At 45.3% G+C, this 16,803-nt stretch overlaps 1 protein-coding gene across 1 annotated transcript in view; it reads left to right on the top strand.

Annotated features, from left to right (window-relative positions):
• LOC102855106 (gelsolin-like) overlaps nt 1-16,803 on the top strand; it is a 37,169-nt gene that overhangs the window by 15,325 nt on the left and 5,041 nt on the right. Inside the window, exons 7-15 of the mRNA XM_006890748.1 lie at nt 2,481-2,613; nt 4,506-4,594; nt 4,780-4,995; nt 6,879-7,012; nt 11,388-11,478; nt 12,986-13,156; nt 13,788-13,962; nt 15,326-15,450; nt 15,694-15,771. Of these exons, the coding sequence (XP_006890810.1) occupies nt 2,481-2,613; nt 4,506-4,594; nt 4,780-4,995; nt 6,879-7,012; nt 11,388-11,478; nt 12,986-13,156; nt 13,788-13,962; nt 15,326-15,450; nt 15,694-15,771 (1,212 nt within the window). The remainder of the gene's footprint in view (nt 1-2,480; nt 2,614-4,505; nt 4,595-4,779; nt 4,996-6,878; nt 7,013-11,387; nt 11,479-12,985; nt 13,157-13,787; nt 13,963-15,325; nt 15,451-15,693; nt 15,772-16,803) is intronic.

Raw genomic sequence — 16,803 nt, 5'->3', positions numbered from 1 at the left:
CCATGCTGTCTTTACCACTATGGCAGTGTAGTAGGATTTGAAATCAGGGAGTGAGATACCTCCTACCGTTCTTCTATTCTTAAGGAGTGCTTTGCTTACTAGGCTTATTTGTAATGAAACAGAAACCACATGGTGGTGCAGATTATTATCACCTCTAAGCAAAAGGATTTTTTTCTGGTTATACTTGTCTGTTATGATCAATATTCAAGATTATCAAGAGAAAAGAAAAGTAGGTTTCACACTGGTTTGAATTACTTCAGTGTGGAGTTTTGACCTGAGAAGGAACAGGCGTGGTTCCTGGTGAAGATACATTCAGATTGGGACAGGAGGCTGCTGCCTTTGAGAGGGACAGCCTTACCTGTTTCCTACTCCAGTAAAATTAAAGGCACTTCTGGGGATTTTGTTCCTGTTAACATGAATGGTTTCAAACCATTGTTGTTATGTGCTATCAAGTCGACTCCGAATCTTAGTGACAGCAGCTCTGAACCCTGCTCTATCCTGATCCAATTTCATCATCTCTGACACATCTACCCCCATTACCCTAGTCACTGAGTCAATCCATCTCATTGAGGGTCTTCCTCTCCTGCGCTGTCCCTTCACCCTTCCAAGCATGATGTCCTTCTCTAAGGTCTGGTCTCTCCTTGCAACATGTCCAAATTATGTCAGACAGAGCTTAAAAATCCTTGCTTCCAAGGAGCAGCCTTATTTCATCCTCTCCAGGATAGACCTGTGTTCTTAGCAGCTCATGTTGTTCTCCAGCACAACTCCAAGCCATTGATTTTTCTGCATCATCCTTAGTCATTGTCCAGCTCTCTGATGCATGGCAAATAATGGCAAAGACCATGGCCTGGGTCAGGTGCACCTTAGCCTCTAGACTAACACCATTGCTCTTCAGTACTCTGGAGAGGACCCTGACAGCAGACTTTCCCATTGCAATTCATCTTTTGATTTCCTGGCTGCTAGTACCAAGAGTATTGATTGTGGAGCTAAACAAGCTGAAGGTGTTAGTAATCTCAGTCTCTTCCCTGTCTATCATGATGCTGCCAGCTGGCCCAGTGGTGAGAATTTTTGTTTTCTGTTTTTTTTGAGAATTTTTGTTTTCTTGATGTTGAGCTTCAATCCATATTGAAGACTGCAGTCTGATAGCAACTCTGAGTAAAAGTCAATGACATGTCACTGATTTAAGATAAACCCCATTGCTGTTGAGTGTGCTCCTACTCACAGTGTCCCTGCAGGACAGAGTAGAATTGCCTCAGATGGTCCCAGGGCTGTAATCTGGTTGTCTACAGTGTAATATATCAGACAGTAAAGCCTAGTGGATAGAAGTTCTGCTACCAAGCCAAAGGTGGGTGATTTTAATCTGTGACACTCAGGCCTGGCTTTGTTTTTGGTCAAACATTTTTCTAAGTGGTATAGCACTGGTCTGTGCATTGCTGTATAGAGGGAACTCATGGTTGCGGTGATGCTAAACACTGTGAAACTGATGTGTCAAATGTGATAATGGTTACTTTCCCATGGTGGACAGTGTTTGGTGGCGCTCCCCAATTAAAACAAAGTTGAAAGCAGGAGTGACACTTCAAAAATAGCTTGCCTCTGGAAAATCTATGAACTTGGGGAAATGATGAAAGTTATACGATTGTTCAGATGTTTCATTCACTGGGTCGCTATGAGTCATCTGTGACTCAACGGCGCTTAACAACGACAATCCAAAGTGGTTCAAATCCACCAACTTTGAATGTAGTATAGAATTCCCATATGTTCTTAATCCACCTTCTCCTTAACATCTTCACTTGGTTTTGAGCACAAACATAATTTGAGCACATTTCTTACAAATAAGACATTAACATTGGCTCAATACTGCCCACTCATTTATAGACTATTTTGGCTTCCTCAGGCCTCTGTTCCAGATTCCAAGTCAGGATACTACATTACTTTCACCCTCTTTTAATTTTATTTCCTATTTATACTGAACTCTGGTGGTCTAGTGGTAAGAAGCTGCACTGCAACCCCAAAGGCGCGTGGTGAGGCCATCTCCAGTACAATTAACTGCCTCCCCTCCTGTTCAATTAACTGCCTCAGAAAACCCGCGGGAGGGTCAGCTATAAGTTGGTCCCGACTTGACAGTACGTAACAACTAACAACATTTTTACTAGTAATGTTGATATCTTTCCAGCAAACTACACAGCTCCTCTCCTACATTTTATCTTCCCCTCCCTTTCAATGTGCAGTTCCCAATGTGCAGGTTACCCAGACTTCTGTGTGTGGAATGTGCAGTGTGGCTGGCAAAGCAGAAAAGGAAAAAAGAAACCTAACTAGGGCTCACATCCTGAAGGCTAAAGCCTATTTGGGCTGGAGAGTGATAGGGATCGACCTATACACTCGCTTCCAGACAGTCACTGGACAAGGCCAAGAGGGTGGACATTTCATGGAGGATGACTGCAGACACTCATGGGCTGGGCTCTCTCTCCTTCGTCCCTTAGGTCTCCAATGGTTCAGGCACCATGTCAGTCTCCCTTGTGGCTGATGAGAACCCCTTCGCCCAGGCGGCCCTGAACTCAGAAGACTGCTTCATCCTGGACCATGGCACAGATGGGAAAATCTTTGTCTGGAAAGGTATTGGGGACAGGGGTTTTCAACCAGCCCTCAGGACCTTGGGTGGTGTATTTATCTCGTCAGGATACCATAACAGAGTATTTCAACCTGGCGACATATAGGACCAGAAATGTACTGTCTTTTAGTTCTGGAGACTAGGTGCCCAATTTTGAGGGTTGAAAGGTCCATGTGCTCTCCAGAGACTCCAGGCGAGCCTTTTTTGACCCTCCCAGCTTCTGGTAGCCCCAGGCATTCCTTGGCTCGCAGAACAGCTCCATCTTCACAGGACTGTCTTCCCTTTGTATTTCTGTGCCTCTTCTCTTTGATAAAGAAATCATTCAAACTGGTAGAGAGTTGTGTGCTGCCAACCTAAAGGCAAGTGGTTCAAATCCACTAGCTCCTCCATGGGAAAATGAGGGGCAATCTCCTCCTGGGCAATTTACTGCCTCTGGAAACCTTCTGGAGGGTCAGCTGTGAGTCAGTTTGGACCCAATAACATACAACAACAACCTCTAGTATGACCTCTTTTCAAAGGTAATCTTTTCAAAGACTCATGTCCAAACAAGATAAATTACCAGATGTTGGGTTTTGAACTTTAGTCTATCTTTTTAGAGGACACAGTTCAATCCATAATGAGTGGAAACTCCTGCAAGTCCTCCAGGCACCCAGCTCAGCAGAGCCAAATGATCCCTTCCCAGGGAGGGTAGAGTGTGTATTCAGGTGCTCTGGTGCCAGGGAAGGTTGCTAAATGGAAAATACAAGCCTTGGACTTTGCAGTTGACTCTCCCCTTGAGCTACTGCATTTTACTGACTGACTTTCTCTGTATCACACATTTCATATTTGGGCTAAAACAGGTAATTCCCAAGTGGGTCATAAGACCACTTTTCTGAGAGGTTATGTGACATCGTGTGAAAATTATGGTTCTGTTCAATTATGTTCATGGACAATATTGGTTAAATGTTATGCCAATTTGTTTATTGTAGGGCTTTTTAGAGTCATTTATTTGCTACTGTATAGAGGGATTTTTCTGGGGGATGATCTGGTTCTTGTTTGGGAAGCATTGCATCAGAGTTTGGTGGAAACTTCTGCAGCATCTTGTGGAACTGGTTGTGGAATGCTCTTGGAAAATACTGGCCTACATGTCCTCTGAGGACCCTCCTCCCCTGCTGGCTCGGCCACAAGTCCAGGGAAGAGGTCAGAAGAGGAGGGAGGCCTCAGATAGGCTTAGATGGAGTGAGCTCATGGCTGTTTTTACTCTTATCTGGTCCCCCAGGCTCCGGATGATAAGCAGGCTGGCACTTGCTGCCTGGGAGCTCACCTTGCACCGGAACACTCCCAGAGTTGGAACAACTTCTGCTGTGGAGTGGGAGGAGCACCCTCATGGGGCAGTCAGCCCAGGAAGAGGGAGGCCTGAATGCATGGTGCATAGGCTTTGGAGTCAATGCAAACAATGCCTGAATCCAAGTTTTTCCACTCAGTGACTGGCCTTTGGTTGAGTCACTTAACCTGAGTTCCCAAGTTGCCTTATGTATAAAATGGAAGCAATATACTCATGGTCTTTGTCACACAAAGTTGTTGTGTTATAACTTTAGGTTGTAACAATATAACCTATATAGATAGTTGTAAGCATCAAGTGCATCCTCAATTAGCAGATGCCCCTATAGTGGTTGTTGTGGTTGCTAGCATCAGCCAGGGCATCTAGCTGAACCTCTTGGGCTCTATAAGCAGTCAGCTCCAAGGATCTCTGACCTTGGCTGTCCAGTCTAAAATGGGAGATAAGAATGGAGGTTTGACCGATCCCATGGTGTAGAAATTTAGGCCCCAGGAGCCAAAGTTCCTGGACCATTAATATTAAACCTCAGCTCTGCTCACAGGCTCCTCACCATTTATCACTTTCTCTGGTTGCCCACAGGCAAGCAGGCCAGCACTGAGGAGAGAAAAGCTGCCCTCAAAACGGCCTCTGACTTCATCTCCAAGATGGGCTACCCCAAGCAGACCCAGGTGAGTGCTGGAGGCTACAGAGGTGATGGTCCAGTTTGAGGGTGATAAGTTGGAGCATGGTGGATGGCACACCCTCACTGTGGTCCCAGGATCTGAGTGTCACCTGAAGACTTCTACCAAGTGGCCTCTGCCCTCAAGGGAGCGTGAGCACTGTCACATCCTGCTCTTTCCTCTGCCCTTCCCAGGTGGCCATCCTTCCCGATGGTGGCGAGACCCCACTGTTCAAACAGTTCTTCAAAAACTGGCGGGACCCAGACCAGACAGACGGCCCAGGCCTGGCCTACCTCTCCAGCCACATTGCCAATGTGGAGCGGGTGCCCTTCGATGCTGCCACCCTGCACACCTCCACTGCTATGGCTGCCCAACATGGCATGGATGATGATGGCACAGGCCAGAAACAGGTACCTCCAGGTGGGAGGGAGGGTATAGTCCAGGCAGGAGGGAGGGTGTAGTCCAGCCTCCTCCCTTGCTCCCTTTGAGGCACATCTAGCTTAGGCACTGCTTCCTGCTTCCTGCACTCCAGCCCTATAAGGGATTAGAAATTTTAAAACAGGCTTTGATTCTATAGGAAGATGCTATGGGAGTGAGAGAGAGAAAGAGGCTAGTTATATATTTAGAAGCAGAATTTTTGACGTGGTGAAAGAAAGTTGAAATTTTTCATTACCAACTATAAGTAAGCTCAAATATGCCTATGCTTACTTTAGTGGATAATAATAATAATAATAATAATAATAATAATAATAATAATAATAAAGTTTACCCAACATAACCTGAACAACAGCTGTGTCAGGCCTTGTGGCAAGTGCCTTAGACCCCACTTGCCTCAGAGGAGTGTCTGGAAGGGAGATGATCAAAACCATAGTTGGTTTGAAGCAAATACAGGAATTATGGGAACTCAGAAAGGGTTTAGGGTTAGGGCAGCCTTCACTGAGCTAATGACCAGGATGGTCAAAGTGAAGATGGGTAGACGTCTTCAATGGAAGATGAAAGGACAGCCTGAGGTGTTGATGAACTAGAAGCCACCGAAGCAAACACCTCATGATACAAATAACAAAGTGTTAATTTTTTCTTACTGTTGCTTATGTTATTGGAATTCTGGTGGCCTAATACCTTCAGTGTTGGGCAGTTTGGACTCACCAGGCATCCAATCCATGGGAGAAAGATGGCCCATCTCCTCTCATTCACATTCAAACCTTGGAAACCACAGAGAGGGTCACCCTGAGTTGGAATCCATTCCACAGCAGTTGGCTTTAGACATTGGTGTAACTGATTAATTACTTAGTGGGAAGTCTGACAGCATAGTCAGTTGGGAGTTGTGGTGCAAATCCAAAGGTGACACCTCTCTGGTGTTGGAATTAACCAGAAGCTCCATGGGAGGAAAATGGGCAGTGTTCTCCCAAACGATTTACAGTCTCTGAAAACCCACTGGCAGGTCAAGTCAATGGCAATGAATTTGAGGTTTTGAATGATTTTTAGTAGGAGAAAGTGCATGAAAATATTCAGACAGTGTTGAAAGAGCTCCACTAGGTCAGCTGTGTGACCTTGGGAAAATTACTGAAACTCTTTAAGAGTCACTTTCCTTGTGATGATGCACAGCCGATGATGGGATTCCAGGTCTGCAATCCGGGTGCACATTATTTCTTACAATACCACCAGGTGGCACTGCAGGGCCTTGGAACTACTGTGTTAATTAAATTGTCACTGGAGCTCTGCATAAGGAATTATTTTGAGGTTACCCTGGGATGACCTTGACTCTGGAACTGACCTAAAATAAAATCCAGACACTTCCACAGTGATGGAAATCATGAATATATCAGGGATAATAATATAACATAATAGCATAGCAGCAGCCATTTAGCTATTGCCCAGTATCAGGCACTGGGTTAGACTTTGATACACAATCTCATTTGATGCCCCCTTTTGAGGTAGACACTCTTATTATCCCTCTATTTCAGATGAGGAAACAGATTCAGAGAGATTAAGCAAGTTGTCCCGGATCATAAAGCCCTTAAGCGAATGCAGGTCTGATTGACTCAGACCCTTGCTCTTAACTCACGTGCTGAGTACCTGCTACTTAGATCCCAGTCCCTTTGGTATCAGGAACAGGGGACCTTATTCAATGATTTGGGCTGATCATTCCCCTTCGCTTGGAGCCTGAGTGATGTCACGTATCAAAAGCTAGCCCTGTTGTCTAACCAGGATCCGCCAAATTGTGGTTTCCCCTCTGGATTGAGTTGCGGGGTGAGGCTGCGGCACAGACGCTGACCCAGCTTTTCTCCCGCAGATCTGGAGAATTGAAGGATCCGACAAAGTGCCTGTGGACCCGGCCACGTATGGACAATTCTACGGTGGTGACAGCTACATCATTCTGTATAACTACCGCCATGGAGGCCGTCAAGGGCAGATCATCTACAACTGGTGAGGGCCTGGGGCCATCTGGGGCGCAAAGAGGAAGGGGCGTGGGGCTTCTCCCACAGAGCTAGAGCAACACCGGGAAGGGCAGTGATTGAGCAGGTCTGAGGTAGGACAGCCTCATTCCCCTTGAAAATGGTCTTGTCAAAACAACTTTTACACTTATAAAAACATCGCCTGTCCACAGGTACTATGGTACATAGGGAGAAAGAAATAAAACAAACAAAAGCAGACAAATCTATCTACAATCCCATGTCCTGCTAAGTACTGTGTACACTTTGGTGTTTTTGAAATGAAAAATTATTTTTAAGTCTTTTAAAATAGATACTACATTATGTAGTCTGAAAGTTGAGACTAAATGAAAAAGCATTTCTTGAGAAATAAATTCCCACCACTGGACTAATAGACAACGTTAGGATAGATGGAAAACTGATTGAAATGGTAAAAAACGTCATCTTACTTTGGAACCACTTGGTGGATCAACACACTTAGTACCAGCAGCCAGGAGGGAGCCTAGTGGTAAGAAACTGCACTGCAATCCTTAATGTATGTATGTGGTTTGAATCCACCAGCTGCTCCATGGGAAAAAGATCAAACTCCTCCTGGAGATTAACTGCCACTGAAAGTTCACTGGAGGGTCAACTATGGGTTGATTCTTACTAAAGAGTACACAACAACAACCAGCAGGCAGGGGATCAAGAGACGTATTGCACTGAGAAAGTCTGCAGGCAGGGACCTCTCCAAAGTATTGAGGACAATGATACCAGTTTGAAGACTAAGGTGCACCTGATTCAGGCTATGGAATTTTAAATTACTTGTCATGCATTTGAGAGCTGGACAGTGAATAAAGATGACAGAAGAATTGATGCCTTTGAACTGTGGTATTGTAGAAGAGTACTGAATAGTCCATGGATTGCCAAAAGAACAAACCGATATGTCTTTGAGAAGGTATAAGAAGGTATATAAGAGTGCTTCTTGGAAGCAAAGATGGTAAAACTTTGCACACCATATTTTTTTGCTATGTTGTTCATAATAACAAAGAGATGGAAACAATCCAAGTGTCCATCAACAAATGGATAGAGAAGGTGTGGTATATTCACACAATGGAATACTATGCAGAACTGAAAAACAAGGAACTCATAAAATATACAAAATGGGTGACCCTGGAGGACATTATGCTGAGTGAAATATCTCAGTCACAAAAAGACAAATACTGCATAATGCCACTGTTATAAAATAGGACTGACATGGGGGTTGGGAGGAAACTAAGAAAAGAAGGGATAAAGACTGTACACTGCATTGAAACAGATGAGGGGGAAAACTGTCTAAAAGAAATATATGATTAGGTATTATTTGTATGACAATAGTCCAGAATAAGAGCTGCTTAGTGAAGGGGAGGTGGGGCAGGGAAATTGTATAACAATGAAAGTTGTTTTGTTTTTTTTTCAAAGAGAAAAGTGAACTGGTGGGGAGGTGGGCAGGGAGGAAAATGTGCAACAATGAATGAATGGAAATCCAAGGTCTCTATAAACTTGCATTAAAATCTCAATTAAAATAAATTTTTTTTAAAAAGGGGGAAAAGATGATAAAGCTTTGTCTTAAATACTTAGGGCATGTTAGTAGGAAAGGTAATTCCTTGGAGAAGGACATTATGCTTGGAAGGTGGAGGGATGACGAAGGAGAGGAAGACCCTCAACCAGGTGGATTGACACTGTGCCTATAGCAGTGGGTTCGAGTGTATCAGAGATTGTGAGGATGGCATGGAATAGGACAGGGTTCAGATCTGTTCATTGTGGCTCTGTGAGCCCTATTTGACTTGACAGCACCTAAGAACAACAACAATCCCTTTCTATGCCATTCTTTCACTTCACTCCTCCATGGGTAACTGCTTCCATTTAATTCCTTGTATCTTTTCCAGTCATTCTTTATTTATAGACAAGTAAATATGGCTATTTAATCCTCATTCTCTTTCTTACACAAAAGGTAGCATACTACATATATTGTCCTATGCCTTGTTTTTTTTCTTTCACTTAATACTTCCTCAAGCTAAATCTATGTCAGTACATAGAGAGCTTCCTTGTTCTTTTAAGCAGCCTAATAATATTTCATGATGTGGCTGTACTGTAGTTTATTTAACAAATTCCCCTTTGATGCATACTTGGGTTGATTCCAGGTTTTTGCTGTTACAAGCATTCTGTGATTAGTAACCTTAAACAAATGCCATTTTGAGTGTTTACAGAAATATCTGTATGGTAAGTTCCCAGAAGTGGGATTGGTCAAAAACTAATATTTATCATTTCTGATCGATAGCTCTCAATTTCCTATGATAGGCTTCATGGCATTTTACATTCCCACCAGCAATGTTAGATAGTACCTATCTTCCCAAAACCTTAACAGTAAATGGCATTGTCAAACTTCTCCATGTCTGACAGTCTTGTAACTTAAATAAACAGTCTTTTAGTATACTTTCTATTTCTAGTTGTTGTTAAGTACCATCAAGTCAGAACTGACCCATAGTTGACCTCTGGCAAGTTTTCAGAGGCAGCTAATTGCATGGGAGGAGATTGCCCATTTCTTATTATAATTTCCAATTTTATATTTGTTTGATATTAACCTGTTAGATTGTTGTTTTTTAAACCCCTTATTTGGAAATAAAGGGTTTTAGAGTTGCTGGGAAATTGTGAAAATGATATGGAGTTCCCATTACAGAGCTTCCCCTGTGTTCACCACAGTATAATACTCAAAACCAGGAAATGAAGGCTGGTACAATACCATTTACTATTCTATAGTCGCTACTTGAATTTCTCTAATTTTCCCACTATCCATTTTCTGGTTTGGATTACATCTAGAATCCCACATTGCTATTAGTCATCCATTTTCTTAATTCTCTCTTCAATCCGTGATAATTCTGTAGTCTTTCCTTTTTACTGGTCACCTTGATATTTTTAAGAATACTGACCAAAGGGAGCTCTGGTGGCCTAGTGGCAAGAAGCAGAGCTGCAATCCCAAAGGTGTGTGGTTTGAATCCACCAGATGCTCCCCTGGAGTAGGAGGGGTAATCTCCTCTTGTGCCAGTTGGATCTGACTTGACACAAGAAAAAGAAAAGGAGAGGGGGGAATACTGACCACTTACTTTGTAGAACATTTCTAAATTTGAAAGCCTCATAATTTTAAAAGTACTTATACTTAACAACTACAGTACATGCTTATGGTACAAAAACTGGAAAGAAGGCTTTTTTGCTATTTATTGCATTGTTGTTATTAGGTTCCGTCTAATCAACTATGATTCATAGCAACAGATCCTGCACCATCTTTTCATGGTGTGTGTGTGTGTGTGTGTGTGTGTGTGTGTGTACTGTTGAATTAGATCCGACTGGTACAGGAGGAGATTGCCCCTTCTTCTCCAGCGGAACATCTATCTGGTGGTTTCAAACCGTGCACCTTCATGGTCTTTAATATGTTCAAAACTTTTATTGTTACAGTCACCGTGTCAGTCCATCTTGTTGAAAGTCTTTCTTTCTCTGACCCTCCATCATTCTCAGCATGATGTCTTTTTCTCCAAGGACTGTCAACATGCCCAAAACATGTGAGATGACATTTCACTATCCTAGCCTCTAAGGAGAACCTTGGTTGCATTTCCTCCAAGACAGACACAGATTTGATTGTTCTTTTGACAGTCCATGGAATATTTAATACTCTTCCCTACAATAATTCACATTTATAAAAACTCTCTTTGTATCCGTCAAATTTTGAAAGATGCAAAATATGTATTCAGATCGATGTAAGGAGAAAAGAAACTTATGTGGAGTGTTGCATTAGTACATTGATTACATTGGCACATTGATTTTTCAGATTGTTAATTTATGCAGATAACATGTTGGTTATGGGAAATTTAGACAACATAGGAAAATATGGAGTAAATAGCCAGTATCTCCCTAAATCTCATTTCTCAGAACAATCACTACTGACCTTTTCATGAACATTCCTGCAGACTTCTCTACAATGTTTTACATAAAGCTTTTCCACAAATGAGCACCTGCCATATTTGTTACTTGACCTGCCTTCTACCCAGAGGCATATCCTGACCATTGTTCCTCATCTTGGACGTGAGTCTCAGAGCACTCTGTGGCTCCCCAGGATGAGACAAACCATCCAGTCCCCTGCAGGGGATGTTTGGGATAACGGAGTCTATTGTCTATGTTCACATCAGTGTAAGAAGAAAAGAAGCTGTGTGGAGTGTTGACTTGCTTCCTGGCTCAGGTGTTCGTCTTGAGAGAGTAATTTTCTCTCTCCTTCTCAGTTCCATTGCCCATATGGTAGAGATTTGAGGGGTTTTCAAGGCCAGGGAAAAGCAGATGCTGAGTATCACTTCCTCTTCCAGGCAGGGGGCCCAGTCTACCCAGGATGAAGTTGCTGCATCTGCGATCCTGACCGCTCAGCTGGATGAGGAGCTGGGAGGTACCCCTGTCCAGGTGAGCCAGTCCGTTTCCATCCATCTACCCATCCACCCATCTGATCATGCAACCTGGGCTTCTCTGTAGCAGACGCTGACTAGCATTCAACTCACAGACACTGCCCTGGCTCACGGAGCTCGTAGTATAGAAGAGACAGTCCTTCAGCAAGTGTGCACATAAATGAATGCGTAGTCACACGATGTTGTACTCTGTCAACACTGAGAAATCAGGAGAGGCAGCCTGGAAATACAGTACAAAAATCCTAGGGTCTAAATCTTAGATGGGGCTGTTTTTTGGAGAACACCCCCCCGAGAAAAGTGAATCTTCAGCTAAGGGCCTAAAAAACATGGTGGTCAGGCAAAGAGTAGAGGAAAGCATATTCCAAGCAGAGGGAAGAGTATACAAAGGCCCTGGGGTAGGAGTATGGGATGTTAGCGTGAGGAGGAAAGTGCCATGATATAAGGCCACAGAGGTGCTAGAGGGGCCAGGACATCCCAAGATTGTGGCGAGGATGTTAACCTTGAACCTGATCACACCTGGAGGTTGCGGAATGGCAAATCTGAGAAGGGACTTATGGGTTTAAACGGTCCTCTGACTAGAGCGTGGGCCCTGGAAGGCAGCAGAGTCAGGTTGAGGAGATGTGGTAGAAGTAGACAAGAATTTTGCTTTTCCACTCTACCCCGGAAGTAAGCATGGCTCCAGAGTTGCATTCGGGTGGGTCTCTTGACAGTGGTGCCCTTCTGGATGCCAGACACTAAGTGAGGTGCTTGATTTCTTTCTCATTGTATCTCAGCAATGACCTTGGGAGTAGCATTCTTGGACTAAATCCTGACTCCATTCTCACAATCAGAGTAGAGCTGGGATTTGAACTCTCACCAGACAGTAGTGGGTCATGGTAGGAGGCTACCACAATAAGTAAAACACACACACATACACATGACATTCTAGATTTAATTAGGCAGGGCAGCAGATTTTATTTGAAACTAGATGGGCGATGCAGGAATGAAGGGATTTTGGTAGAGTTCCCCTTGCCCCCTCTTTTCCACTGCCTAGTCCCTTACTGCAGCCACTGTTCATGCAGGATCTCCAGATCTGGGAATCTCTATTCTCATCACTCCACTGGCTTTCATACTGAGGGCTGATGTCACCATCCTAGGAGAACGTCTATGAACTATCTCTGTGCTTCCATTTAAGGGAATATTTGAAAACATGGGCTCTCCTGGTTCTTGGACCAAACTCAGGGTCAGCAAGGCAGGTCTCCGTGGAAAGGGGAGAATGGCCCAGACAGTACCCAAGGGAACTCAGGCAACAGCACTGTCTCCAGCCTTCCTGCGCTCCTGCCTAGTGCCTGGGTCCTGGCCCATTATGCTCCATGCCTCACAGAGATACAATGTGTTGACCTCAGTTGGGGGAATGAGTTGGGCCTGAGCCATGCTGGCTGGATGTGGGAAGGGTGATTCCGGACCTCACTGAAGGACTCAGGCCTTGTCCTCTTTCCCTGACTTGATCTCCTGTCTCCTTGCAGAGCCGTGTTGTCCAAGGCAAGGAGCCTGCACATCTCATGAGCCTGTTTGGTGGGAAGCCCATGATCATCTACAAGGGTGGCACTTCCCGTGATGGTGGGCAGACTGCACCTGCCAGTACCCGCCTCTTCCAGGTCCGGGCCAGCAGCTCTGGAGCTACGCGTGCCGTTGAGGTAATGCCCGGGCCTGAGACACAGGAAGAGAGCAATGAAGCAATCAGTCTCTGGGCACAAGGCCCTGAGATTGAGTGAAGAGGTTTTGGGCACAGAGCCCTGAGATTGAGTGAAGGGACTTTGGTCATAAGACCTGAGATTGGGTGAAAGGGTTAGGTAGCTTTTGGTGTTTTCCTGCCCTGTCAGTAGAATTGTATTCCTGGACTTGCTTCTATATCGGGATGCCCAGTGCCTCTTACATACTTTCCAGATGGACAGCACATTACTTTCTGCATAGTCCAGTTTACACAATCGAGGCATTCCTGATAGCATTCCAGTTTGCTACCATCATTTTCATGGTGGAAGCTGCAGACCTGGAGAGAATTCTCCAGGATGGTCTGAGTAGCCTCTTTTGTTGTAGACACACAGCTTCTGTTAATGCAGCCCAGAATTCTAGAATCCTGACTAGCCACAGTGCTTTAGCAACTCATGGAAGTCAGCCAAGGCCTTCAATGTTCAAAGTCTGTGCTCTTTACCCTGGTGGGGTTTGTTTCTCCCAGGTCCTACCTATTGCAGGGGTCTCCTTGGCTGTGTGGAAGGGGCTTAGTGTTTTCTATCTGATTCCTCACTAACTGAGTGCCGTCCCTCCCAGGTGCTTCCTAAGGCTGGTACACTGAACTCCAATGATGCCTTTGTCCTGAAAACACCCTCAGCTGCCTACCTTTGGGTGGGCACAGGGGCCAGTGAGGCTGAGAAGACAGGGGCCCAGGAGCTGCTCACGGTGCTTGGGGCCCAGCCCTTGCAGGTGACAGAAGGCAGTGAACCAGGTGAGAGCTGAAGGCCTGCTGCTCTCTGGGGACTCCAGCTCTAGGGCTTCCCCCTCTTTCTTCTGCTCTGCAAAGCCCTACGTCTTGTCCTTCCTCAGTGCCTGTTGCCCAATGGAGGATTATGGTCAGTGAGAGAAAGGAAAGGTTGGTGTGGACTAGACAGTCAGGGAAGGATGTTGTAAGAGTCCTTGAGACGTTGTGGGCTTGGGAACAGCCTCAGAGGGATAGCCAGCTCTCCTAGTCTTTGGAATCTCTGTGTTGAGAAATGCTGCAAGCTTGTTCTGTCTGCAGAACCTGACACCAGCTTGTCTTTCTTACGTCAGTCTCTGGGTCTTTTTTGTTTTGGTTTTGAGCGCATCCCCTCCAGCTTGATGTTCAGGAGAAATGGGCAAGAGTAGCTTGGACTGGGAGACCTGAAGTCACCCAGTTAGTAAGCTCTGATGCTAACCGGAAGGTTGACAATCACCTGCTTCCAAGAAGTCCGTCCATGGAGCACGTTCTGCACCAGCGTATGTAGGGTTGTCAGAAGTCACAACTGACTCAGGTGCACTGGTTTTTGGTTTTTTAATTTTATTTTTAAACTTGGTCCAGATATATCTTGTCAGATAGAACCTTCTATGAGGCTGGATATGTTTTCTATCTCCCTGGTCCAGTTTTCCACTAACTGTAGCTCACTAGCCACATGTGAAGGAGCTCTGGTAGAGCAGCACTTAAGCACTTGGCTGCTAACCAAAAGGTATATGGTTTGAAGCCACTAGTTGCATCAAGGCAGAAAGTTCTGCTTCTGTAAAGACTGGCTGACCTGGAGATCCTATGGGACAATTATCCTCTGTGCTATCCAGTCACCATGAGTTAGAATCAACTCAATGAAATGTGGCTAATGTAATTGGGTGGCTGAGGAACTAAATTTTCAAGTCTAATGAATTTTAATTTAAAGCCAGTAACTATCTTCTTGGACCGAGCAGGCCTAGTGGAAAGAATGTGGGGATTGGGCTAAGACAAGATTTGTCTCCTGCTTTTACTTCTGGCTGTGTGATCTTTAGCACGTTGTTTAACCTCTCTGAGCCCCATCACCTTATTTGTCAAGTGAGGATAATTATCCTCATCCTGCAATGCTGTCGTCAGTCTCAAGCTGGAGGTAGTCATGGCTGTGTGTCTACTGCCAAGTGTGCCCTCTCTGGGCCACTGTTTCATCACCTTCAAATCCTCCCAGGCCTCTTCTGTCTCTGACTCCTGGGAATTTCAGGTGGAGGGTAGGGATTTGGCTGGGTCTACGCAGAGTCAGAGTTCGTCCCAGGGTCTGATGAGAAGTGCTGGGGAGGTGTTGGTGTCAGCTGGGAATTGCCTTGCCCTCCCCTCACAGACAGCTTCTGGGAGGCCCTGGGTGGAAAATCTGCCTACCGCACATCTCCAAGGCTGAAGGACAAGAAGATGGACGCCCACCCTCCTCGCCTCTTTGCCTGCTCCAACAAGATTGGACGTTTTGTGGTAAGCGGTGGCCTGCCAAGGTCACTACATCTGCTTCCCTTCAGGGCTGGTGATGAAGGTCGGTCAGTGTCAGGGGCAGCGAAGGAGGTGACACCAGAGGAAGGAGGGAGGGAGGGAGGAGTCCCTGCTGGCCAGAATTAGCTCTGTAGCTTCCTCCCTGGGAGGGAGGGGATGGAGAAGGATGAGGGTGGGCAGGAAGATGCCCCGCTGCTGCTTTCTTTAACCCCTTTTCTTCTTCTCCAGATTGAAGAGGTTCCTGGAGAGCTCATGCAGGAAGACTTGGCCACTGATGATGTCATGCTTCTGGACACCTGGGACCAGGTGGGTGAAGGACAGAGGTGAACTAAACTTCTAGGTGTAGGATCAATTATGAAGGAGACGTAAAGGAGGCAGAGCAGGTGTTGCTGGAAAAGTGTCTCAGCTACGCAAATTACTGATTTGTTTATTTCCTCATCTGCAAAATGAGTCTGATGGCCCTACCTTGCACTATCCCATAGGATGAGATATAAGGAGGAGCTCCTTGCTAACTACAAAGCCCCGTGTACGTGTGAGACATGTGATCACCATCCTATTGTCCCAGGAGTGATGAAAATATTCCAACCTATGGTTTACCTTCCTTTTATCTGTTAACTTCCCAGCATTTGGAACTTTCTGAGATGATTCAGGGCTCCCCTCTCATTATTTCATTGTGCTCCTGCCCAAACAAAGACCTCCATGGGAGCTCACCACCTCTAGGGGATTGAGAACTCTTAGTAAAGAAAGTTGCATTTAGGGGCATCTCATGTGTGCCAGCTATGTCACATGGCAGTTTGGAGACTGCTGGGTTCTCTCTAGGAGCTCTGATGGCACTGTGAGTAAGGTGTTTGTAAACAAAGGTTATCAGTTTGTCCCCTCCAGCCACCCTGGGAGAGAGATGGATAGTCTGCTTCCGTGGAGATCTTGGACTTTGGACACCCTGTGTGACCATTCTGGTCTTACAGGATTGTTAGGAGTCAGAAAAGGAACTGGTTTTGATTTGGGCTTCTCTGCCTCAATTCCTAGGAAAGGAGCTTAAGTATGACTAGTAAAGGAAATGTCCATCCTTCATTCATTCTACAAATACAGATTAAGCATCAGCTCGTGGCAGGCCCTGTGCTAGGTGCTGGAGATAGCGCAACAAATAAGGCAGGCCTTACCCTGCGCCCACAGTCTACATTCTCATGGGGGTTGGCAGTAATAACCCCTTCCTGCTTGTCAAATTGGCTCCACCCAGAGCTGAGAAGTTGTTGTTGTTATGTGCCGTCGAGTAGCTTGCGACTCATAGCGACCCTATGTACAGCAGCCCTAAACTCCGCACTGTCCTGTGCCAATCGC

Source organism: Elephantulus edwardii, unplaced genomic scaffold (genome assembly GCF_000299155.1).
Source record: "Elephantulus edwardii isolate Elephantulus edwardi_28Jun2011 unplaced genomic scaffold, EleEdw1.0 scaffold00092, whole genome shotgun sequence".
Taxonomy (NCBI): domain Eukaryota; kingdom Metazoa; phylum Chordata; class Mammalia; order Macroscelidea; family Macroscelididae; genus Elephantulus; species Elephantulus edwardii.
This window is presented reverse-complemented; position numbering and strand designations above follow the sequence as displayed.